We start from the raw sequence: 26,328 nt of genomic DNA on the forward strand, positions 1-26,328 counted from the left end.
GTAGAAGGAGATAATGTTACCTTCTTGGGGCTCGAGCACCCATCATGCCCTTCAGATTTCTGTTGAACCTTTACACCAAACCATTGGTTTTGAGGATGGTAAGCAGTGGAGAACTTGTAAGACACTCCACAAGTCTTCCACGTGGGACACAGAGCTGTTCCCCTATCAACTGTTGCCTGGCAAGTGTTGTAGCAAACAAAGTCTCCTTGTGTGCCTCTCCCTATTGTGGGAGTCCCATTTGAGAGGGTTGGGTAGGAATTTGTCATTGGTCCCCTTGACCATCGAACCACCTCAGGCAGCAGGTTTATCCTGGTTGTAGCAGACTATGCCACTGGGTACATTGTTGCAATCCTACTGAGAACAGTCTACTCAGGTAGTGGCTTCGGCTCTTTTGGGTATTTTTACACAAGTAGGTTTTGCAAAAGAACTCTTGCCGGACAACTGACAAGTAGGCCAGTTCCTACAGTGGCTTTCCCACTCTTGTGCCAGTAGAAACAGTGAGCCTCTCTTAAATCTTCTTGATGTCAAGGTGACCTGAGGGAGGAACCTTATGGGCCAGCTGTACTAGGAAGGACCTCCCTTCTTGGGGATCCAAAACCTACGGTCCTTAGGAGGGGACTATATGGGTTTACTGTACAGGAGCCAATTCTACCAGTAAATGTGGTGAAACACTGGTGCTCCCCACCTCCTCCTTGGACAGCATCCTGACTTCTCAGGCCTTCAAAAGCGAGGTGCTCCTGTTGCCCCCAGGAGTAGAAAGGGCCTTCTTTTGCGCAAGTCAATGATGTTTCTAACAGCCGTCGGACACACGTGTCTAAACTCCTTCATTTTCAAAATGGGGTTATTGGCCAATTTTATACTCCATAATGTTTTAGACCCGCAATGTTCAGTCCCTACACCAATCCTTATCTGTGTCAGCGGCTGCGTCAAGTGCAGCAAATCTACTAGACATTTAGGGCTCAAAACACAACATATTTTACGTGGCAAATTATCGACATAAAATATTTACAAACATTTGGGAGCATCCTGCTGACGAGCATCAATTTTATGTCCGTAGCACCATCTGTGAAAGTGTTGTTTTAAACGCACCCTAGCCACTATGGCCGTAAACCCATAGATGGCCCGAATAGCGGCACGTGAGAGAGCTGGCGTGTCCATATCGGTCTCCATTAGCGAACACATTTCTTACATTGGCGTTTGTCACGATCCACCGGGACCAGCAAACACAGTAACTATTGCTAGTCTCTGGTACAGCTTGGTGATCAGCACCCCTGCACACAGATCCCTCTTTTTTATCAAGGCACCCTGGGGATATACCAGTCTCGTGAGTACTAATAATCCCATCGCATCAATACGCTCCTAACTTTGGCGATCTGAACCTAATCGGGGAATACATGGGCCTGGTGGCTGTCAGGGGAATCAAATGCGTGATGCACCGCTCTCAATCACACGCAACAAGTATGCTCTTGGCTATACCCTACTGGCCTTCGATCTAAGACCCGACAATGCATCAGCGGGTAATTTCAACCACATGAGCAGAAACCTACGCGCTGAAATAAAGTTTGAAAGAAACCTAACCGCCACGCACTCGCTGCTAGTGTGGAGCATTTTTGATAGCGTTCTCGAGCTCAACGCGCAAAGAAACATATTTTCTGATATTTAATGGATACTCTACAGATGAAAGGATTTTTGTGTAAGCACAGACACGCTCGGAAAACATTCCAGTGTGTATGCCATCGATACATGCCCCAAGCGCCTACCCAGGAATCAGCTGGTTAGCCTGGTGGTGAACACCGATCCGCCCACCCGTGGTGTAACACATTCGATAGCTTTGTGGTTGGAGTGGGATGTGTTAACAGTGTTTGACAGTTTGGCGCACTTAACGCAACACCCCATAAACCCCAGAGTTTTAATGGACTATCTGAAAAGCCTTGCAAGTTTTTACATTATAACACTGTGCCGGTTCAAGACTCTAAAGCTGTTACCTGTGGTCAGCATCAGTCAAATGTCTGAATGGAGATCGCTGTCGGCTGTTTTGAAAATGTATTCAAGCAGCAATCGCAATCCAAACTATCAAATGGTGGCCAGATTTGTTTACAAGATGTTACTTGATGTGTATAGATGTCGCAAAGTGTTCATTGTGTCAAAAATGTGAATGCGGGTCGTCTATCCAGTGATGCATGGATCAAAAAATAACTTTTTTTTTTTTTAATAAAGTGCGTTATTATACATAATAAATAATCCAACATAATAGAGAACCAGTCTATTTTTATGAATTGAAAACATGTATTAATAAAATGCATATTTAATCCAGAAAGATTTTTTTTTTTAATACCACAATGTAGCAAAGAGGAAACCTATACATTCAACAATGGGAGGGAGGGTAGCAATATTTGGCTAACCATATAGGTCTTCCGCGTCTTTGGTGTGTCTTAGACGTTCTGAGTCCTGCATGACGGGGGTGGGTAAAGGTTCCCTAAACCAGCTGGTATTCCTTTCCTTTTCGGGGCTGGCGTAGTGGGGACTAAAGGGCTGTGTTAGCGAAGAGTTGCGGACCTGACCCTTGTTAGCTGCTCCAGAACGCATTGTTGGGCGGCATTACCCACGACCGAAGTCAGAATATTTAAATCGGCGACTGCTTGCATAAATTCTTTCCAGCCAATGGGGGCGTTTATTATAGCAGCGGGGTTGCGATTTGTAACACCTCGTACTAGATTGTGCAAGTTGGAGCCCCTGACAACCCTGCCCCTGTAGATAAACTCGCCCTATTGGTCACGCGGCCACATTCTTTCATTTTATGTAACAATAGCTCTGTGCTAGGTTTATAGTGTTGGCTAAGAGTCTTCACCACATCTGCCAGAACCGGATCTGCCTCTGGTAAAGCCTTCACACAGCTAGATTCTTCGGGTGGCATGTATAAAGTTTGTTTGTTTTTCTCTGCTTCACTGTGTCCGGTGTGGTTAAGAATTTATGCAGAAAATTCCTATACAAGGCCGCTTTATCAAGCACTGCTAAATCGGGTCTGTTTACAACCTCCTTCATTTCTGAGTCGAGACGCATGGTAACCGTATATCCCAATCTGGCACGGGTGTGGGAGTCATCAGGCTTTCTAACTGACGCTTGTCCACCAAATGCATTTTATGTGTGTGCTCCATCACTGACCCCTGAGCACGCTGGTGATAAGTGGTAGGGCTATGCCTACCGAAGACCCTATGAATCCACAAGCCTGAGAGATGGCTTTTCTTTTAGCCCTTAGCGATATTTGCTTGTTGACCAGCTTCTTGATGAACTTATTTTTCAACACTTATTTGATGTTGTGTTATGGGCACGTGTCCCTTAACCCTTTAATGCCAGCGACGAGCCGGCTCGTCAGTAAAAACTGCTCCAGGTTGCCACCGACGAGCCGGCTCGTCGGTGGCACTTAAGGGGTTAATGAGGGGGGAAATGCTGGCTGGTTTGGGCGGTGAATACCGGGATTTTAAAAAAAACCCATTGGCACTGGGGGGGAACCTCAATGGCACTTAAGAGGTTAAAGTGTTCTGAGCAATCTCCAAAATAGCGTCCACCAGTCGTCTGAGTCCTTGGCTAGAATGGCCTTGCGTTGTTGAGGGGTGGCGTATACAAGCATTTTGAACAGGCCAATGTTCCTCTGTATGCGTGTCGACATGGTGAAAGCATGACTGGCTACTTACGCTGTTATGCAAATGTGTTTTTTAAGATGACTTTTTAGGAGTATACACATGGGGTAACCCTGGCAGGAATATATTGGTGTGCAGTCTATTATCCTCTAGAGTGGTTGTTTTTAAATTAATCGGGAGATATCCGTAGGGTTTACTGGTTGCGTCTGCAAAAGCCTCCGTAAAGAAACTCGTTTTGGATGGACAGATATGGCGGGCTATCACGACTAGTTGTTTATCCTGGTTTTTATTTTAATAACACTATATAATTCACGTTTAGCATTATGTTATTTGTTACTCTTGCCCTTGTTGAACAAGTTCTGCACAATGTAACAAATGCTTAGATTGCAGTGGTGGGAGTATTGAGTAAAGGCTTTTACTGTTCTGCCTTCCTCGGTCATAAAATCATCCATGATGATCATATTCACCATGCTAGGCAGAAGTAAACGATCATCATTGAGACTGTTGGGCATACCCTTTACAAACCAAAGGTGTTTAAACTGCTGTTGCAAGGTGGTATAAAAGGTTGCCAGCAGCTGCAGAACCAGAAAATATTACCGGGGATATGTGACATAGCGTTTTCTAAATGTTTTATGACCAAAACACTCTTGCTGTGGCTGGAAGGCCCTGCCAGCGCACACGAGAACAGCTGTTGTAGCCTGGTATCCATAACGACAAATACTTGAGCACTAACAAACTAGCTACATACAGGGTTCGAAATTGAGGGGAACTGAGTGCTCTTTTGCTCCTCCTTCTAGCAAAGTAGAGCCTGGTTAGCTTGAAACCAACAGCTCGGCGAAGTTACTTTTGGGTTTTAGGGCCAACTGGTGCCTTCCAAATATGTAAATGTGTCATTAACTTTGAGTATTTGAGAATGTTAATAAAAAATAATTAGAACACATCTAATGTACATTTAAACACAATGGTTCATACAAAATGGACAAAAAGTGAAAGGAGCATCTATGGTAGCTCCTGGCTCCCCTACGGTAGCTCCTGCCTACAGGGTGATGCCCAACACCTAGGAGCTGGTTTTTAGCTCCTGCTCACTGAATCTCAATTCCAAACCCTGACATAAATCTCTGTGCGAGAACCCCAGTTGCGGTTAAATCACAGTGGGTGGTTAGCCTTTCTACCTTCTAGGGGTTGGTTAATCAAACACTGCTGTATCTGGGCATGTATATTCGACATTTAAGCACCATGTGAAAACCTACAAATGAAATGCATGGTCTTCTCTAGAGTACCTAGAAGCGGCGAATGAAAACATGATACAATAAACCCATGCATTGTATATCACACACACAACATGTCTTCAGAAATTATAATGTATCATCCAACATATAGCGCCCCCTACCATCACCTCAGTAGAAAACGGTTGCCGTTTGTCAGACACCCCATAACACCTGTTCTCGGGGCTCGTTGATAAATCAAAAAGAACAACTCTGCTCGTCTGGGCCCCAGACATTCCATGGCCCTTGATGAATTAAAAAAAAGAACTCTGCTCATCAGGGGTGGGAGGGGTGCAGGCATTCCTCGGGCCCTTTGATGAAGCAAAAAAATAAATACAACTCCACGGGTCAATTCAGTGGCCCTTACGATCAACAAAGCCCCAGAACATAAGTAAACTATACATTTTCAAACAAGTCATTAATAACACATAGGCTGTGTATTTTTAAACTAAATAGCTATCTCAAAAAGGGCCTCCCTTCATGCCTGTCTCGCAGGCCTGCCTATCGATAAATGCAGTAAAAATAAAGCCTCATCAATCTTGAATAAAACCACAAAACAATACTTTAAAGTATCGAAATGCCCCCAAATTCACCTTTTTGCTGTTGTTGAAATAAAACTCTGAATAAACAGTGCCATTTTCCAATCTTCAGGCTTTGCAGGGGTTCTCCCAGTGTTTACAGACCCACGATCAAATCCAGCCGAGAAGCACGGTACCCTGCAGAGTTGCATCAAGTACCCGAGGTCAATTGGCTGTTGTCCATATAGGTGAAGCAATCCAGGGCTCCGACACTGTGGTTGATGGTACCCCATGCTGGAGTCAGAGAACCCCTTTTTAAAAAAGGTGGAAGCTCCATGTTATTTCATTATCAAAACACAGATTTCCTGAACTTGTGTGGGTTTTATAACAAATCTAATTGTAGCTGTTTCCTGGGGGCCAGTGCCATTTTTCTTATCAACAGAACTACAGCATGGTATTTCCTGCACACTCGCCAATAATTGGCTAGTGTCACTGTGCCAGGAAAGTTCTAAAATTAAGTTCAGCCTGCAGCTGCTTCCTGTGCTGGCCTTCAGTCCTAAGTAAAAAATAGCCTTGCTAACTACTATTAGTTTTAGTTGGTAAACATTTTTCATGTGTATTTACATGGATTGTTTGTTTATACAGCTTGCACAAACTCGGCGAGCTTAAATGTAAACCCAAATATAAACCCAATCTGTGCTTTCTGCTGATGCGGCTAGAATACCTCCGAGGCCTTGTCGTAATATAAAACCCCCTGCAGTGTTGATTCACAGCTCTTTGGCGGGTCGCAGGGGGGACACATGTATGCCGCCATGAGATGCTGTAGACCCCTTAGAAACAATAGTTCGACTTTTGTATGGGCTCTGGGAATCACACTTTACTTATAAAGTAAACTGCTTTTAATTATTTACACTCTTTATCAAAGCCAGTTCATATAAGATTGATGTACATTTTTTTTATCAAAATTGATATCACAATTTTTTGAACATTTTTGGGGAAGTTTATATAAAAAATGTAAATGCATATTTTATATAAAATTAATATTCATTTTTATATACATTTCAATATAAATTATTTTTAATATGTATATACATTTCTATAAAAAATTATTTAATATTTAGCATATAAAATTCCATATAAAAAATATTGATTATATAAATGTATTTATCAAAAAATATTGTTTGCTTTTTTTATAGGCATTTGTATAATAAAAAGATATCAAAATTGCTTGACATTTTCTGCTTCCTATACAGTTTATATAAAAATGATTGGGGTTCAATAAAATTGCTATCAAAAACTTTGGGGTGCTTATCAATTTGATATACAATTTATATCTTCTTCCCATCTCAGCGGGCAGAACCCCTCTGTGATGTAATCACTGCGCGCCACTCTGCGAGCCCCTGAATACACAGTCCCTGTCTTCAGAGCTCCCTTTTCTCTCGGTGCTCGACTGAGCAACATCGGCGAGCACCACTCCCGACAGCTCCCATCTATATATAGATTTTATATAAAATGCATATTCACTTTACATCAAAACTGATATAAATTAGAAAACATCTTTATATCCAATATATATTGGATATAGATTCGATAACAAACATTTTTTTGGATCATATTTATATCAGGGTACATCGAAGGGGGAGGGACTAAAACCGGAAACAGAGGGGCGTGGCCATCTGTCAACATTTTGACTTGTGCAAAAGGGGGCCCCCTTGTACTACTGCCCCTACCAAAGGTAAGTCTTTCTTGACCCGTTTTGGATTGATGCCTTTGTCCGTACACAAATCAAGTATTTGAACATGGGCCTCTATTTTGTAGTTCTCCATATTGTATGGATATTTTACCTTTTCTGGAACTAAATAACTTGGCCTAGTGTAGTATGGTCTGATTTAGATTTGTTTTTTTTTTTTTTTTTAGTTGCCAGGTTTTCATGCTCCACTGAGCTCACACAAATGTATCCTCACTACTGCCACCACTTTTATTTCTGTTTTTTTTTTCTTTTCAAAAGTCTTTACCTTGGGGAGGTCTTGGAGAAGCCAACAAGGTTGTTTGCACTACAGTTAAATGTAACCTTTCCCTTGATGGTAGCAAGGCAAAGTATCATCAAGTCATGCCAACCCACTAGCACATCGAATCTTTAACTTTGCAGTATTTATAGTCTGTAAATCGGCCACCAACACCCATGTTCTTTATGTAGAAGATAGTGCACTGTTTTATGCGCTGAGGTTTTCACCTCAGGTTTGCAGCTGTGGCAAATCAGTTTCAGAGCTCTCAAGTTATCTTGGGTCATGAGCGAGTAACTAATCCAGTCCTGTTTTCTCGTGTAATCGAAAAGGCAAAACGACAAGTACCAGTATGCCAATAATGAAACTGTAACTGACTAGACTACACGATAATTGAAAGAGTCGACTTTGTTGATTTATCTCAGTGTTTTAGTACTTCTGGCCTATGGACAGCCCAATTGGAAAAAAATGCTTTAACTCTGGTTAAACATATTGGGGTAAGAGAGGCATTGTTGGCCCATGTTGGTGGGAGGGCTTATTGTCCATGGAATTCTATAGGACGGAGGGTTGGCAGCAGCCGCTTATGGAGTGGAATTATGTCGCATAGAAGCAGCGGATGTCTTGGAGATAAATGCTAATACGTTCCTAAAACCGGTATTAACAAACCCCTGCTACAATTAAGTGAACATTAAGCTCATGCTTTGATGGATTAAAATGTGGAATAAACCTTTACTATTAGTGTGCCATGTGGCCATGAAAGATGTCCTATCTCAGTCAGGGACCATGTTGTTACTTTGGTTCAGATAGGTGCCCCAAAAGTGCCAGAATTCGGAATCTCAAAGGTCTATGATCGGTAGGGGAACTGATGCTTTGATGCAGAAATGCATACGGTTTTGGAACTTGGCACTCTTCGCACCTGGTAGCAACTTGCCGTGGAGACAGTTTGACCATAGGCTGTTAGAAAGGAAGTGAGTGCTAGATTCTGCCAGTATCTGAACAACATAGAGCATGTTTAAGCAAAAGTACTATTTTAGTTCAGATCGCGTTTACCCTCTGCTGCTTAACATCAAAATGGATAAATGGCACACGCAAGAGGTGCAGGTATTGTGAAAACGCTAAAGATTATTACCAACATTTTATGCTGCTTTGCCCTGCTTATTCTGTTTCTAGAAATAATTGTCTCCTTCCATTTAGGAAAAAGGGAGTCTATGCAGTATGTGAGGCATTGAACTTTAGTTATAAGAGCAGGGAACCGCAAACCCAGTATTTTGGTTTCCTGTTGCTGACCGGAGCCTATAGATGATAGCTAAAATGTTATATTGACACTTTGAGGACAGGCCTGTGAAAGTCTAATATTCATGCTCTGTTCAATGAACATTCGACTAAGTGATCTTGGATGATTTGTTTTTTACTGTCAGTTTTGTGGTGATAAGATAGAACATGCATGTTTTATTCAAGTGATAAGTTGTGATTAGTTTATAAACATTTTAAATTCCTTATCTACAGATATGATGCTACTAAATGTCTTTTATGGAAGAGGTATGTTTTATTAATGTTGTGTCCATTGGAGATTTTAAGAGTCTTCTATCAAAAAGAAAAAATGTATATTTGACTTTATAATATTTATCATTGACAATGCAAACGTTTTTCATGAAACGTCAGTATTCCCTGTGCATTGGCATTGCCTTCACTTGCTCTTTGAATGTTATTACTTTTTTCATTATTTATATATTGCCAATTTGTATTCTGGCAGGAGGTTGCTTCTGAGTGCTGTGAATGCCACTTGTGCAACCTCTTCCATATGTCAGAATCCAATCCTGCACCTAATGGGCTATTGACCTCTTTGGAAAAATGTTTTTCAAATAATAATCTTTTTAATTCAACTCTGAATGATTGTCCTAGGATGTCATAAGCTGCTACAGCCCTATCAGAATTTTGAGAATTCTAATCCACAACTGTTGAAAAATAACGTATCTGGTCTTTATCAAACTGGTAATCCTTGTACAGGGCCAATCATGTGCGCTTGTGAATCCGCTAGTTCCTTTTGTCTTTAGTGTAGTTGACCCATCTTGTGTTTTTCCTCGGTTTAGTCAAGGTCCTTACATGTAGCATGCAATATGGTTATACCACTAGGTTTTCCCTTCCTAACCAATTGCTTTTCTTCTTGCAACCATCTCCAAGTCATTCAGCGTGACGAATATTTTAGCAGGTGGCCATACTTTCTCTGTTCGAGCTTCACATCCACAGTGGTCACATCTTCAGCATATCAGACATTGACTTTTCATCCCCTTAAAGCCATCAAGATGCTTCTTTTCTTATTTTCTTCTCATTTTGAATTTATCTTGACTTCCATACCCAGAGACCACATTGGAGTTGTACGTTGTCCAATACAAACTTTATAAACAAACCCTGAATTGTAGTAGAGAAAGCAATAGTATGATTTATCTTTATTTATTTTTTTGTGTATACCTTATTTGTACCTTTTTTGTTGTGTGGCAAAGAAGTCCAGTACTGGACAAACATTATTTCAACCACTTTAATTACATGTTACATGTTACAGGTAACGTTCCCTAGCACATTTACTAATGCAATTCATCGATAAGGCGACTCCAGCCACCGCTATAGTATCAGAAAATCAGCATTGGGAAAGCCAACCACTTGAGCTCTATGGGTTTATGGTGTCGCTTATTCAGATCGGTTTTGATGCTTATGCATCTTTCACTGGCTCCACCCTAGAGCCTATGAAATTAAAAGCATAACAATACACAACGAATGCTTGTGGATTTTTAAAGTGGTGGGGCATAAATGTTTTTCCCATGATTAGTTCATGTGAAGTGCCCAACACAGAAACTTTTCTGGAGGATTTAAATAATATTTTTGGCATGGGTGGAGTTTTGGCGGGACTCCCTCCCGCCTGCGCACCCTCTATTCGGTTGTTGACTGAGTTAGACCTGCAGCCAGAGTCCTAGTTTGTCAAGGAACCAACTCCGAGGTTCCTAATGTTTAGAAGATTTGTGGGGTTTGACAAACTCTTGACTGGAAAGGCACTGGTTTGATTAGATAATCCGGTAATTGTTGGTAGGTAGTTTGCACAAATAATAGATGAGTCAGGTTATTAGTGTGTCAAACATGAGGTTTTTAGGTTTATTCCTTGTTGTAGTCAGCACCAATGAAAAACATCATTGGATGTAAAGGTAATATTCATAACATGATGATATGTTACACAGCCGATGCGCGTTTCAACCTAAGTCTTTTTCAAGGCCATTTGGGTTTGAGGGTTGAGCTTCCAGGTGGGGTGGGCAGAATTCGTGCATTTTACATAACACATTTCAGAGGAAATTTGAATAGAAGCCATGGGATTTACCAATAGTTCTGCTGCTGAATATGGGGGGCGTGGCTAACTAGCCATGGACTAGGACGTGTCTCTGTGCACTGCTCCAGCCGATCCAAAAATGATCCTTGAAACCACACTTCAAAAATGTCCCGGGGGCTCCAGAAATGAAGGAGTGAGCGTTGGAAATAACGCACTGCCGTAATCTTCCATGGAGAGTGCATTGAGCCCGGCAATCGGAGGAAATTAGACAGCAAATCGAGCGGTCGTGTTGCGACGTTGTCGCCAACATGGTGGACAACAAAGGGACTGTGCCCGCAGCCTCGGAGGAGACTGAGGAAAGCTGAGCTGCAGGGCAGAGCAGGAGCGGTGAGCCGCTGCAGTATAGGCTACGCCTCGCCTTTGGACTTGCTACTGTCATATGGATATAAGAATGCAGTGCTCCGGAGCTAGAGCGGAGGAGCGGAACGAAATATTAGATACAGTTGCACTGTAATGTAAACAGACGGCGATGCCTACGCAGCTCCCTGCCGCTCGGGAAGGACATCATTACAGGCACGAATTGCAGGAAGCGCCGTGGGCTGCTTTGTTATGCCGGCCGCGAGCGGCTGATGTACAATTGAAGCGGAGCCCCCAGCTGACTGGGGAACGTTGTACAGGACTCTGAAACACCCGCGAGGGTGAGGCGAATAGGTGCTGGAGGTGAGCTGAGTATAACTACAGGAAGATGGCAAACCGCACGGAATAAAATAAAGAACATCCTTGGTGCGCAGTGGAGCACATAACTTTAACCCACATGCAGCCCTATTGCAAGGTTTGTTGGGTGCTGAGTCCTTATGAGAAGTTGTGAAACTTTAGCACCTGGAGTGCGCCGGATGCCTGCTCTCAGTTGCAAGAGGGCTCAGGAACTAAATTATCACTGAGAGCAGGGAAAGCACCCAGGACCTGCGTGAGGAGACGAGTAGTACACCCAAGCACTGCCAGTTTAAAAGGATATTCGGGTGTACTGCAATCCATGTAGCAGGAGCAGCCTGTGTGCTGGCGCCTCCTGGATGTTTGATGATAATAAGACCGGTGGCAGGCATTGAAGCGCACAGGCAGCATTGACCATATTTACTGGCAGCGCAAAAAAAGGAGTATCCAGCGATCCAAGGAAATAAGCAGAGGGGAGCCGACTGCAGCAGCCAGAGGAGATACGTGAGAAGACGCGACCCACTTGAGGGTCCTGGAGTGGTAGCCAAGCCGGTATGATACAGAGGGGACTGTAACGGAAATAAGCAGTGGCGTGAGGTATACAAGGAGCCCGAGACATCGGTGGTCATGCTGGTGGTACGAAATAGTCTCCAACAAGCAGGAAGATAACTAGGAACGTGGGAGGACACAGCCCACCTGAAGACACAGCTTTACAAACACGAACCTATACAGGGGCTCCTCAGGGAAAACTTCCCTGGGCCTGGAGTGACACACTGGGGTTACACCACGACAAAGAGGCAGGATTGATACGCCACAGTACAAGTAACTTCAGACACACAACAGAAATTGCAAGATAGCAGGGAGAGGAACAGTTAGCCAGAGCAGAAATAAACAATCCACGATGGAAGCATTTGCCAAGACACAGCAGTCTCCTGCGGCGACAACGCACAGCGGCGTGACAGCACCAGCACCTCAGCGGCTGAAAACCACCAGATACTAGCGGCTATAACAGAGCTGAGAGACTCGTGGGGAACGGCGATGGCGGACCTGCGACTTCCCTGGAGGCTAAAATAGACGCAGTAGGCATAGAAGTCTCCCTGCTGCAACAAGATGTTAGAATACTGGCCGAGAGAACGAGCAGTCTGGAAAGTGTGGCGAAAATCAACATGGACACTAGCACCAGTTCTGCTGCTGAATACATTAATATTCCAGTGAATTAGATGTTAGTTCACCAACAGCACACTGAATCGTTTCACTGCAGCGAACCCTGGATGTTCCCATCAAAAATAATTCACACTCTAAAAAGAATGGATGCACAGCAGATATTTGCCGCTCATCAATAAGCAGTGCCGATACAGTTGGCATTATCACCCTGAGAAACATTATTTGGTATATTAGATGCCTGTAGTAGAAATTAAACCAGCTTAAAATGTTGAAGGGCTTGGACATCCCAGACTGCAGCTTTGTGGTGTTAGTTTTTAGCTTTTTTTTTTTTGCACAGTAATCGTATTAGGCACTTTTTTGTAACAAAGGTGTGAACTTGCACTGCACAGTGACGTTCCAGCAGGTCCCTGAAGAAATATGGGCTGATGGTTCAGTAAACATTGTGAATGGGTTTTGTTTAGATATTGGACAGGTTTCATGCATGACTTCCTGTATACTACTACATTTCAGGCAGCGTTAATGTTTTCTAGAGCATGTTTGTGCAGTTTTAAAGACCGAATAATTAATTACCTGTTGTTTATAAATGGTACCAAGTCTTTCAAGTTATTTACAGAAAAAAGTGAGCTTTTCATATCCTTTATTATTTTATTCAGTAACATTTTCGCTCATCACAGCATATTTAGCTTGCTTTAATACCCATCCTTTTAGTTCACTAGTGTTCCCAAAATATCTGCATGTAATCAGCTGCTGGTGACTTTGCCTTGTTCTCATGTTACAGAAACTGAAGCCACTGCATCCAAGGAGCCTTGTCTTTGCAATCTTCTGTCAGAGCACAATTTGTGGCGGGCCATAAGAAGATGCTTGTGGGGTTGGGATCAGGTCTTTAATCCTTACGCTTGACACCACTCATCAACCCCTCTTTTAATTTGTAGTTTGGGCTCCTAGCTGGTGCTTTAGCAACATCTATCAACCAAAACTATTATACTAGGACTACACATAGGATGGAGATTGGATGTGAAGAGGGACGCACCGCTTGTTGGTGGTGTTTGGAAATGTACACACCTGCTGACATATGAAAGACTATGCAGCACAGTTTACGGATGGAGCACGCTGGATGAATTTATTAGTTTCTGAAGATTCTATAAGGGATTTGGAAATTAAATTGAGCCCCTGGCTGCATTTCAAAATACAATTTGTATTTATTCTGAAACGGAGTCTGCATGCTACGGTGCATGTTGGGCACAGAGGTTCTCGCCACTCCCACGGTCCCCAACTCTGGGAAGTAGCAGTGGCTGAGAGGAAATGGCAGGGCTGGCTATGCACACAACATGAAAGGCCTGGGGTGTAGTGTTTTATTTTATTTTTTTCTTCTTTTTGCTCGGAATCAAAACTAATTGACCTATGAAAAAGGCTTGCATTCAACACAGTTTACCCGTTTTTTTGTTTCTATGACCATTACCAATATTATGTGAGCAAACACAAGAGTAGTGATGAAAAAATACATGCACAATTTAATGCTCCACAAAATAGGACAGCACATCCATCTACCCCACATCTTGGAATCAAAACGTGGCCTTTTAAATGCTCGAGTGGCTGTTACAAAACGCCTACTGCTGTAGCACCATTTTGGGCAGGATGCACTGGTTAAGGATAATCGAGCAGCAGACTGACACCTGAAACCTTCTTGCATGTATCTTCATTAGCTCTGTGTGGCAGCTCCAGCCAGCCCTAGAAACACCCAACCAAAAAAATATGGTGAATTCATATAAAGAATATTCTTTTAATACATTTCATCTTGATCCATCTCCTCAATTTTCATTGTGAGCAACAACATACATGGATTTAATGCGTAGACGTATTATTCAAAAAAACAGGGGGATACAGTAGATCTTTAAAGAAAAGAGTGAGTGTTGTTCCTAAACAAAGAATTAAGTTCCAACCCCCCCCCCACACCAAAGTCTAAAAACTCAACATCGGTTAAAATCTTTATTGATGCTATTCATACTGGTTGGTCCTCATCCTGCTACAGCAGAAACGTCTATAAGGATGTCCCAATTCTTGACAATATTTGTTGGGTTTTCGTCAGGGCGTAGATCCCTCCTGTTGTTCTTGGGGAATTAATTTCCTAACTTGTTGCTGTCTAATATAAGTTTACATTACTTCATTTATTTGTGAAGTGGAGAACGAAAGACCACAGCCTACAGTCGTTAAATTAATTACCCTAAATTGTTTATGAAGTAATTGAGAAGATTGAACAGGTAGTACTTGCACTTTAAACATTTTAAAATAACAGATTTTTGATAAAAAATAATTTAAACTTGTATATTGGAAAGCAACAATTGTGACACATTAAATGTTTTGAACAAGTTAGGAAATGAATTCCAAAGAACAGGAGGGATAAATGACCTGACGAAGACCCAACAATAATTGTCAAGTGTTGAAACGTGCGTGTAGACGTTTTTGAAGTAGTAGAATGTTACAAGGTAGCATAAAGAGCATCAATATATGTTTTAACAGAATTTCTAGACTTTGTAGATTTTTCTGGGCACTTATTAACTCCTTGTTGCTTACAATGAGAATTTGAGATGGATCAAGACGACAGTTATTAAAATATTCTTCATATGAATACACCATATATTTTGGTTGATGTAGCACACGCTGGAAAGGTGTATTCCTATTCCCAGCTTCCCTGTTTTTGATAGGGATTAAAACACCCAAGTCATACCAACTGAACCATGTTCTACATGTCAAGCCGGAGGACCCAGAGGGATGGCTGGACACATGAAAACACGATCAGAGCTTTTCCTCCACTCATTTGTTGATCCCGGTCCTTTGTACTTGGTACAGTGCAAGGACACACAAAAGTTACTCACCTGGCATTGCCATCAGTTTGCAACTAAACACTGGAGAGCTTCAGAATAGGAGGTGTATGGGAAGTGTCATGGTCATGAAGTCAGGGGCATAGGCATGCAGGGCTCGCATGCACAGGAGACCTGGGTGTACACTGTCCTGGCGCCTTTGGCGCCAGGCTCATGAATAAAAGTAAACAAGAACATCCATTTAACACCAAAAAGCTTTATTATGGACTTAGCACTTCCGATGCATTAACCTTGAACATTCCATCCCTTAAGCAGGATGCATTAACCTTGAACATTCCATCCGTTAAGCAGCCCCAAGTGCATTCTTGGGTGTGACTGCTAATGGATTGCCTTCGCATGTGTTCACTCTCTGAGTGGCAGGGTGTGGCTGGTAAGCCGGCCCTAATGGGCGTGCCCACGATCTCAGCTATATAAGCTGCCCGATCCTCCAGACGGACGCTTCGTGTTATTTTGCACTTGCAAGCAGCGTAACGCACAGCGTCGCCTGAGGTCAGACTTACCTTTTGAAGATCCTCTTCCTGGATATCCTGCTTCCTTCCAGCATACTTACCAACTGCGGGAAGCTGTTCTTACCTGTACATCTCTCCGGCGAACCAAGTATTCATCTTTACACTTTCCGGAAAGCCGAAATCTTCATCTTGGCACCGTAGCACGACACGCTCCATCTTCGACAGCAGCGCCTGCAAGGAAAAACAGAAGACAAGGTTAGACATCGAAAAAACAGTCAGTTTAAGGTTGCTAATCGCCATACTTCGCGCTGGTCCTTAAACCATCACTTACCTGCTGTCGAACATTGCGGTAGCATCCATCTTCCATCCGGCTGCGTCTTGCGTCTCACATCTGCATTGAGGCCGCATTTCCATCTAAGAAAACAGATGAGAGACATTATTGCGGGCATAAATAGGCGCAACATATAAAGACGGCATCACAAGAGCTCAAGAAAGACTTAAGGATAAGCATAATCGCAGCTGGACTGGAATAATCCTTGTCAGAGATCAGTGAAGGAACTAGATCCCATTTGACGCGCCCCTGCCAGAAGTAGCAGGACGGAGAGCTTATCTTCCATAATTCACAGGAGCAGTATCACCATGTACCACCGCTCACAGCATTTCTACTGAGGGAGAGGCCTGCAGGGGGTGATTTAAGTTCAGGGAGTGCTGCAACCATGCCCCAACGCCTCTGCATAGACCAGGTGAGCATAACAGAAGGCACTCTTTAGCCCCCTCTGCAAAACATTGTAGTAAGAAGTTTGCTCTAATGGTGTAAAGCATCATGCCAAATTTAAAATAAAGTGCTATTTATAGTAATGCTCCTTCCATGTGTTTGTAATTTCTAAGCACCACAAAAAATAAATGCTATTCGTCCAAATCAGGGCTTGAAATTGAGTGGAGGCGGGAGCTATTTAGCTCCTGCGTGTAGCCTAGGAGAGCCGGTTTAGCTGGACTCGCAACAGCTACCAGGAGCTAGTTAGAACAAGCACACCTATGTGAATTTTAATTTTGTGCATTTGGGGCAATCTATAAATAAACTTTAGGACACAGCTGTATGACATTGAAAGCATCAGACGTCCTAAATAATTGGACAAAATTATCTTTTTGCATGTTATGTGGAAGTCAGATTTGTGGAATTCTGTGTTCTAGCACCTGGTCACTGGTTAATGCTGGAGACACAGGAGCACCTTGTAATCCTCCTTAGCTAATCCTAATTGCGATTCCTGTCATTGGCTCTGCTTATATCATCCTCAGGTCTGTGGACCCACATCACTTCAAACCTGTGAATGAAGTATGTATGCAGACCTTGCAAGCAGGCACATTGCTATCGGGAGCTAGAAGGGACAAGCTCTCACCACTTCGTCCCTAATTGGCACAGAAAGCAACCCAATAAGCAAGATGGCACTTTGGTTTCCCTGCTACCCATTTGTTGCAGATTATTTTTTTCTAGTGTATGAAATGATGTGAAACCAACTAACTATCCTAAAATTCCATGAGTCTTTTCCTTTTTCATTTCAGTGATAACATGTTGCGGAGGGCAGCATGCCAAGAAGCTCAGGTAAGAAATACAATGAAAATCCCATTTTTTATTTTATTTTTTATTTTTAAGTGTTGCGGTTCTGAATAGATTTATTGTCCACGTATCCTCCAGTGCTCGTGGTTTCAACCTTCCAAGCAGTGCCTTGCTCACATCATTTGCATACAGTAGCCTTTTTGCTATACTACTTTGCAACATTACGTTGAGAAAAATGTTATACTACGCCCATCCGCACCATATTTTTCTTGCAGTGCGGAGGCTTGTATGGTGAGTAGCAAATTGCGCTCCCACCCGATGTGAACCATACCCTGCTCTATGCTGAGAAGGAAGTGTTGAGGTGTACGGGGGTGGGGGGAAACGGTGAGAGAATAAGAGAAACAGGAAGAGAAAAGAATTGAAGGGGGAGGGTGTATATACTTTTGGTAGTAGGTTTGCCTGTTCTCATTGGTAGTGGGTCAAACAAATGTTGAGCGGAAATAAAGGGTCTGCCCTTGATGCTGAGTATTTTCTATGAGCCCAGTTTCTAGTACAGTGACTTCATAGTAGTAGAATTGGCACTTGGCTGTGTGATGGGCTTGCGGCATGCTCAAGCGTTCCCTTGAAGTGTTAGAGGCTTCTTCAGCAGAATGTTTTTTCACGCCCCTCTTGGAAAACCAGGAGGATAATATGAGGGTGCCAAGCTGCCTTTTAAAAAATGTCAAAACAAAGGCCATGTATGAAGGCGAGGAACACAAAAAGGGAATAAGGAGGGGGATATAGTGGTAATCGCAGTCTCCCAGAACCATACCTGCTTGGTAACATTTTGGGCAATGAGATTGACTGATCAGTGTTTTGTGATGTGAGAACGTGTGGTGCCTTACTGGTGAGTAGAGCGTCCAATTGTACTTCTACATACCCATCTATAGTGAGATATCCTGCACTACCTACAGGCTTTGTTGACTGGACTGCATGAAAGGCCAACGTGGATGTGCTATAACAAGGGCAGACAGGGAGGGATATGCTAGATGTATGTACTTCTGTATGCAATGACAATCATGAACCGTTTTGCATGAAATGCTGTAATGACATCAGTATGTCTTTGGATCAGCAGTGGCCAGACATCAGCCTTTCTTGATGCTATGGAGTCATTGTGAGCTTAATGTGTTCTGTTGAATTGCCTCGTTGCATAAATGAGAACTACTCTCTTCCTTAGTGAAAGTGGCCCAAACTGCCTTTACATTGTGTGAATTGCAGTGTGAATCCACATTTTGCATTTCATTGTTTTCTACAACGTTCCCATGTCATTAGAGTTGTATATTTGTTTCCAGTCGTATCCATTATGTGCCTTTCCTCTGGACTTCGTTGTGTTGTTTCATTTGATACTGACCACAATTACTCCCTTGCTAAATTTGCATTGTATGGTTCCCTAATTCATAGTTTGTACGCTAGGTGTCATTGTGTTCTATGGTTGCAGCCTAGTATCTGCAATGTGAGGCTAGACTCTGGCTTAGTTCGTTTCACACGTGTAACCTGTGACCTTACCCACGAGGCTCTTTGACGTTGTATATTGTTGCATATGCACCAAGCCTACATTCTTGGTTTGGCTGTTGTAAGGTTGTAGCTGAGAACATGGGCTGCAAAACTTCTCGCATGATTATCGTGTTTTGAATAGTTGTAGCTGGTAACCGTAATAACACCTGAGCAGTTTTTCTTTTCGGCTTCTCTACATTCTACTGAATCCTGTAGAAGAGTGAGAATCATCAATTCGCCATTAATTAAACTACCCAGTAAAGAGTCCATCGAATTTAGATAACACACATTTCAAAATCCATCAACCAGTACCGGACTAACTGAGCACTGGTTATTGCAGAACGACTGAAACCATGGCAATATTGGGAGTGCATTATAGGTCTAGTTAAAGCAAACTACCTCTGGTTCACACTAAACTAATTGTATTCTCCCTGCATCTGGCGTAATTTCCTCATGGGATTTCTGGCTGTCACCACTCTGTTGTGCCAGTCGTGACTATTGACGGAGGCTCTTATGTTAGCCAATGCAGTTCTGACGAAGCACACCACAATTAGCCACCAAGCTCTCAGCCGGTATTAGAGATTACTTGCCACAATCGGATAGAGCCTGTTCAAGCTACAAGTAACCCTAATGCAACAATCTGTTTATTCCTCAGACGATACCAACAACCTTGTACAATTGCTAGTAATCTGATATAGTTATGTTACTTCTTTAGGTCTTTGGAAATCAGCTCATCCCTCCAAATGTCCATGTACAGAAAGCAACTGTGTTCCTGAATCCAGCAGCCTACAAGGGGTAAGTGTTGCTGTAAAACTGTAAAGTACAGATGTATTCTTCAAATTCCAAATCTTCCTTATCAACCGTTCAACAAGTTAGGTATTGAGAAAGTGCTTAAAGTAGCAAACCAGAACAAATCCAGGAGGTCGCTGTATCAAACTCCTTTTTTCATTTGTGCCAGCACACGCATTTGCTCACATATTTCATTTGCAATATTCATGTTTAAACATTTCTTAGCAAAGCAGAACCATCCATATTTAAAAAAAGATCAAATTCAGAATAGCGTGACAAGGTCCGGGACCTTCCCCTTTCAAGCGAGGAAGTGGACCCATCTCATCCTGGAGAAGACGTCCTACCAGGGTATTTGCCTGGGCTAGTCCTGCCTCAGAGGTGGAGTGGGGGACTGGGGAGGGCCCAGTCTCTGTCTTGTCTACAGGTGACTGTTTAAAAGAACAAAGTACCACTTTTGATTGCCCCATACTTGCTGTACAACATGCTGTTCCGTGTTCTTTCTCTTGTCCTAAAGGACCACTGATGCCATGATGCTTTGCGGCGGTGACCTGGTCAGCCAGCTCACCAGTAAGAGTGGCAGCAACGAATAGAGATGTGGCGGAATGTCGTTTGGAATAGATCGGCAATCGAGACTCTCCTTACAACCCCAAAAAGAAACTTTCAAAAGGAGTTTGATTTCAATGGGCGGCCATTGCAGAATGCTGGTGGACCCACGTTCCAAAAGGGGGTGGAAATTACAAGCAGCTTTATTTTTTCGGTCTGTAACACAGCCCCTGGCGCAGAGGATGTCATCAATTTGCCCGGGGAACCAGCTGTAAGGGAGAGGATAAAGAATGGCAGGGAGGTCAAGCCCGTTTTTCTTTTTTTTTTCTTTTTTTTTCTTCGAGAGACCAGGCAGAGGAAGGACAGTGCAGTGGAGCATGGTAGAAGATTTCAGTAAGTGTGTGCAAGGTGAGGTATTGGTTGGTGAGAGGAAGTGGTACCCGAGGGTGCGTGTAAGGTGAGCGAGTATGACTTAAGGTGATAGAGAAAGGGTGTGAGTGAGTTTGGTGGAGGGAGGCTGACCGTGGGAGACTGTGGGTAGAATGCAGTAAGAGAAGATTGTTGAATAGTTAGAGAGTATCAGAGTGATCGGCGGGGAGAGTAAAAGAGGAGAGGTGGTGAGTATAGGTAGATATAGGGCCGAGCACTGGGAGAGTTGGAGGAAACTGAGGGGAGGTGCGTAGAAGAAAGGGAAAGAACAGAACATAAGGGCAAGGAATACAAGATTGTGCGAGCAGGAGGATCTGGTAAGACCTAGGCTGTTAAAAGGCACCAATCCTTGTTGTTCTTATTGTGGGGCCCCAGGTTAAGAGGCGCCTAGAAGACCTCGAAATCAGTAAGACAGATAAGGCGATTGCCTTTAGGCCCTGTGATGAATCCTATGGAGTCATCACTGAACCCCAGCCTAAAGTCTCCGCACATGAGGGCAGCCGCTACCTGCTCCTGACTCTGGACGTAATCACAAAGGAGGATCACATGGGGGGAGATGGCTGGCGGGGTAAAATGGAGACTCCCTTGGAAGAGACAGTGTTCCTCTTCTTCTTATGAGGATCCTATAATTGTATTTGTATTGTGTTTATATAACGCTTTAATCCAAAGCGCTTTACATTATAACAACAGAATACATAGAACATTATAACAGTAGAAGCAATTGAAATTCTGAATCAAACCAATAAAACAGTAAGTAGAGCAATTAATCTGTGAGGGAAGAGGGAAGGAGTGAGGAAGGGAAGGAGGAAGGGACAGAGGAGGAGGAAAACAGAAGGGGCATAAGGGTGAAACTGAGGGAGGAAAAATGGTATCTTGAAGGAATCGGGACACAAAACAAGGGCACAGCAACAACAACTCAAAGTTATACCGTAGTTCAAGAAAATTTCCACATTCAATTCAATTTTAAGTATTTTTTTAAAGAAATGTATTCACAAATTAAAAATATATATGAGACAATCTCAATTTGAGGGTTTTATACATATTCAAAATATGCAATTCTTCTAAATTTCAAACAAACAGATAACTTAAGGTGATATCTTCTCACAAGTATCTTCTCACAAGTATTTCTTTCAACATAATACATGACATAAAGTACAACAAAGTTTTCCATTGTAATTTCACAAACAAATTTCTAATATTGTTAAACAGTGTCCTGATATTTGTTTCCTGAACAGGTCTTAAGTTAGTCTTCCTATCTTCTACTATGCATTTCGGACTTCTGCCCTTCTTCAGGTGTTGATCAGGATATTCTTTCTGTAACATTAAATAGGAATGGTATGTATCATTAGTTCCATAGGACTAATGTTCAATATTTCTTCAAATAAAACATTAAAGATTTAATATTTGGGATAATGTGAACTAACCTGGATTCAAACTCCTATATGGACCAGTTGTTTCTTAGAAGTCAACTCGAGTAATGGTTCTAAAAGTAAGAATGAATATGCCTCTTAGATTCCAAGATCAGTTTATAATCCACTTGTCTCATTAAAACCAAAATTGTATTTCCCCAAGTTCCGGCATACTACGGGACCAGTTGCTTATAAGGCGCTTGGTCCCACTTGCGTACCAGAACTAAACGGGACGGACAAACTATTCTCTCAAATAACATTATTGACTCCCCCTTGAGAAAATAAAAAATGTTACGAGACTGGATGCACTACAACCGAAAGTTAAAAAGAAAGTTAACAATCTGGTGTATGTAACTATATATTCTCAACAGAGCCGCCAGATTAAGAAAATTGTGAAAAAGAATTGGGAAACTTTATCATTGGACCCCAAATTGGCAAATCTCTTCCAGACACCACCCTTATTTGCATACAATAAGAGTAGGTCACTACGTGATCATCTGATCAAATCAAACTTCAGCCATAAGAGGATTCAATTGACAGCACACTAGGGGACTCTCCCATGCTATAACTGTAAATGCTGCAACAATGTTATCAAGGGCAACTTCATCAACCATCCACATAAGGGGAACAAAATCCCTTTAAGACGCACTCTACTTGTGATTCAAAGAATGTCATTTACGGCATTAAATGCCCTTGTGGGTTATACTATGTCTGCCTCACAGGCAGGAAAGCAAAGCAAAGGTACGGTTAGAATCCATTAAATCCCCAGTAGCTCAACATTTCAATTAGTTTAAACGCACAGTGGCCCAATTACTGTTTATCATTCTTGAACGTGTACAACTACCGAGACGCAGTGGTAATCTTCAAAAGTTACTGCAACAGAGAGAAACATTCTGGATTGATAAACTAGACTCCATGCACCCAAGGGGTATGAATTTGGATTGGGATTTACATTATCTATGACTGTACCATGTGCACATTGGTTCGTTGGTTAATTTTCCATGATTAAACTTAAATGACCAAGTCCACCTTGTAGATGCATAAAACAAACAGGTTAAACGATTGATACATTAAAGGCAGGCCAAAATATAGACAGATACCATTGCATGAGAATGGATACAATCACTGCTAGAGCTCTAATGTACTGAGTAACTGCATTTACATGGCAGAAATGACAATAAATGTGCACTTCGGCAGGCGAGATAATGTCTGTTACGGACATAATATCCAATGCATCTAATTGCATTAATTAGATCTGAATCACTAGTTAGATCACGTAAACTTGTGTAAAATATAAAAAAGAAAATTACCAAAAAACATGACAAACTATCGTGGCAAATGGCATTTCAAACATATCCCATTTATTGCTTATTAATAAGCATGAGGAACGCTAAAATTATATAATTCAAAACTTTGTTCTTAATTAAACATGTGAGCAAATGAAGGAACTCATTTACACAATTTTTTCTACCAAGATGGCTTCCAACGTAAGAGATTGTAGTCCTCTAGTTTATATTAGAAGACACAGTGAATGCCATTGCTTAGCAACGGCTCACTAACACACTGCACAGCGTAGCCGAGAGCCGCGGAGGACAGTCTGAACGTCTTCGTATACAAGATTAAGTAAGTGATTCGCGGTTAGATTCAGATTACCATAAGCGTTTAGATTCATCTCTTTGAGACAGAGAACTCTGCTTTTTTGCAGCATGCCACCAGCTCGAACTGTAAAGCTGTAACTATAGTGAAAGCCGCGTAAGAAATCCCACGATTTGGAGAAAAGAATTGCAACGCATACAGACGCAGTTTGAGGTAAGGGGCACCTGTAAGGAAAATAATAGTGCAAATCTATAACGGGTTCACGCATTTGTGACACGTGACCTTATATATTCCCTGCAGGAAGCGTCACAGACTGCATTATATTTCAACGCCTATATAGCTGCTTCGGTGTCAATTATTTGTGAGAAGTGGAGTCATGTACAATAATCTCCCAACCTCCAGGAACTTGGGACAGCGAAAGGACTCGCGAGAGGTACGCAGTATTAAACTCGGTGGCCTTAAAATGAATCTGAATTTATTCCCAGACCGAGTGCTGACTTTAGTCTGTTTTATATATTTCAATCATTAGAATCCCACCGGACGAATGTCATCATAAATTCGTATTTAGCCAGTATTCATCGGAAGACACAAAACACATCCACTGAGGGGGTAAGTCAATAATGTTATTTGAGAGAGTCGTTTGTCTGTCCTGTTTAGTTCTGGTATGCAAGCGGGACCAAGGGCCTTATAAGCAACTGGTCCCGTAGCATGCGGGAACTTGGGGAGGTACAATTTTGGTTAAAATGAGACAAGTTGATTATAAACTGATCTTGGAATCTAAGAGGAATATTCATTCTTACTTTTAGAACCATTACTCGAGTTGACTTCTAAGAAACAACTTGTCCATATAGGAGTTCGAATACAGGTTAGTTCAGATTAACCCAAATATTAAATCTTTAATGTTTTATTTGAAGAAATATTGAACATTAGTCCAATGGAACTAATGATGCATACTATTCTTATTTAATGTTACAGAAAGAATATCCTGATCAATACCTGAAGAAGGGCAGAAGCCCGAAATTCGTAGTAGAAGATAGGAAGACAAACTTAAGACCTGTTTAAGAAACAAATTCCTGTCTAAATAACAGGATATTGTTTAACAATATTAGAAATTGGTTTGTGAAATTGCAATGGAAAACATTGTACTTTGTCATGTGTTATATTGAAAGAAATACTTGTGAGAAGATATCACCTTAAGTTATCTGTTTGTTTGAAATTTAGTTAAATTGCATATTTTTAATATGTATAAAACCCTCAAATTGAGATTGTATCATATATATTTTTAATTTGTGAATACATTTTCTTTAAAAAATACTTAAAATTGAATTGAATGTGGAAACTTTCTTGAACTACGGTACAACTTTTTGAGTTGTTGCTGTGACCTTGTTTTGTGTCCCGATTCCTTAGAGATGCCATTTATTTCTGTTCTAAAATTACTGGTTTGCACAGACCAAACAAGGCGCACCGCAGAATAATCTTCTACTTTTCATAAAGACTGTATACTTGGCTACTTCACCATTTAAATGAGTGCACCTCTACAACCAAACTAGTATTTGAAAATGAGGAAGGGGAAGGGAGCGGGTAGAGAGAGGATCATAGGGTAGATTCGAGGGAAGGAGAGCTAATGGGAGGTGGGGAAGGTTTCATGGCGGGGAATGGAAAAGGAGAGATTTCAGGGAAGTGCGGAAGGAGGAAAAGGTAGGTATAGAGTGGATTGAGAGAGGTAAGGAGTTCCAGTGCAGGGGAGCTAGGAGCTGAAAGGAGCAGAAACGGGAGGAAGCACATGGGGAAGGAGGGACGGTGAGAAGGAAGTGGTCAGCTGAACGAAGGGAGCAGGAAGGAGTCTAGAAAGAGAGGAGAGATAAGGGGGAGGAAGATCATGGAGAGATTTAAAGACTAGACAGAGGAAATGAAATTTAACTTGGGAGTGAAAGGGAAGCCAGCCAAGTAAGGAAAGCGAAGAAGAGATGGAGTCGTGAGGGGCATGGAGACAGAGGGTATGGACGGCTGAGTGGTAGATAGATTTGAGGGGGGCAAGATGAGAAGCAAGTAGTCCAAAGAGTAAAGAGGAGCAATAGAAGAGGCGAGAGAAGATAAGGGAGGAGATTAAGTTTAGTAGCATGGAAGGTGAGAGAGGAGCGGACTTTGCGAATATTGAAGAGGTGGTAGCGACAGGCGTGAGAGGTAAGAGAAATATGTTGAGAAAAGGAGAGGGAGGAGTCAAAGTGACTGCCTAGATTGCGAGCGTGGGCAGAGATAGGAAGATTAGAGGGGGGGAAAGTGAATGAAAGGTGGAGGAGAGGGAGGGGGAAGAGTGTTGGAGGGAAAGAATAAGACTTCAGTCTTGTCAGTATTGAGAGAAAGAAAGCGGGATGACATCCAGTTTTTAATGGCAGTAAGACACGAAGAGAGTTTAAGGTGGAGGTCAGAGGAGAAGGAAGAGAAAGAAAGGAAGAGTTGGGTGTCATCAGCATAGAAATGGTGAGAAATACAGAATTAAGACGTAACGGGGGCAAGGAGAGAGGGGTAGAGAG

At 42.2% G+C, this 26,328-nt stretch overlaps 1 protein-coding gene and 1 long non-coding RNA gene across 2 annotated transcripts in view; both read left to right on the forward strand.

The window, feature by feature from the left end:
- AGK (acylglycerol kinase) overlaps positions 1-26,328 on the forward strand; it is a 560,713-nt gene that overhangs the window by 27,397 nt on the left and 506,988 nt on the right. The window contains exons 2-3 of the mRNA XM_069628747.1: positions 17,501-17,540; positions 19,744-19,823. Coding sequence (XP_069484848.1) covers positions 17,501-17,540; positions 19,744-19,823 — 120 coding nt within the window. The remainder of the gene's footprint in view (positions 1-17,500; positions 17,541-19,743; positions 19,824-26,328) is intronic.
- On the forward strand, positions 23,622-24,659 carry LOC138512979 (uncharacterized). The gene is made up of 3 exons (XR_011281647.1): positions 23,622-24,227; positions 24,324-24,403; positions 24,601-24,659. It is a non-coding gene; the product is annotated as an uncharacterized lncRNA (long non-coding RNA).

This window comes from Ambystoma mexicanum, chromosome 12, assembly GCF_040938575.1.
Source record: "Ambystoma mexicanum isolate Mex_15411 chromosome 12, UKY_AmexF1_1, whole genome shotgun sequence".
Classification (NCBI taxonomy): Eukaryota; Metazoa; Chordata; class Amphibia; order Caudata; family Ambystomatidae; genus Ambystoma; species Ambystoma mexicanum.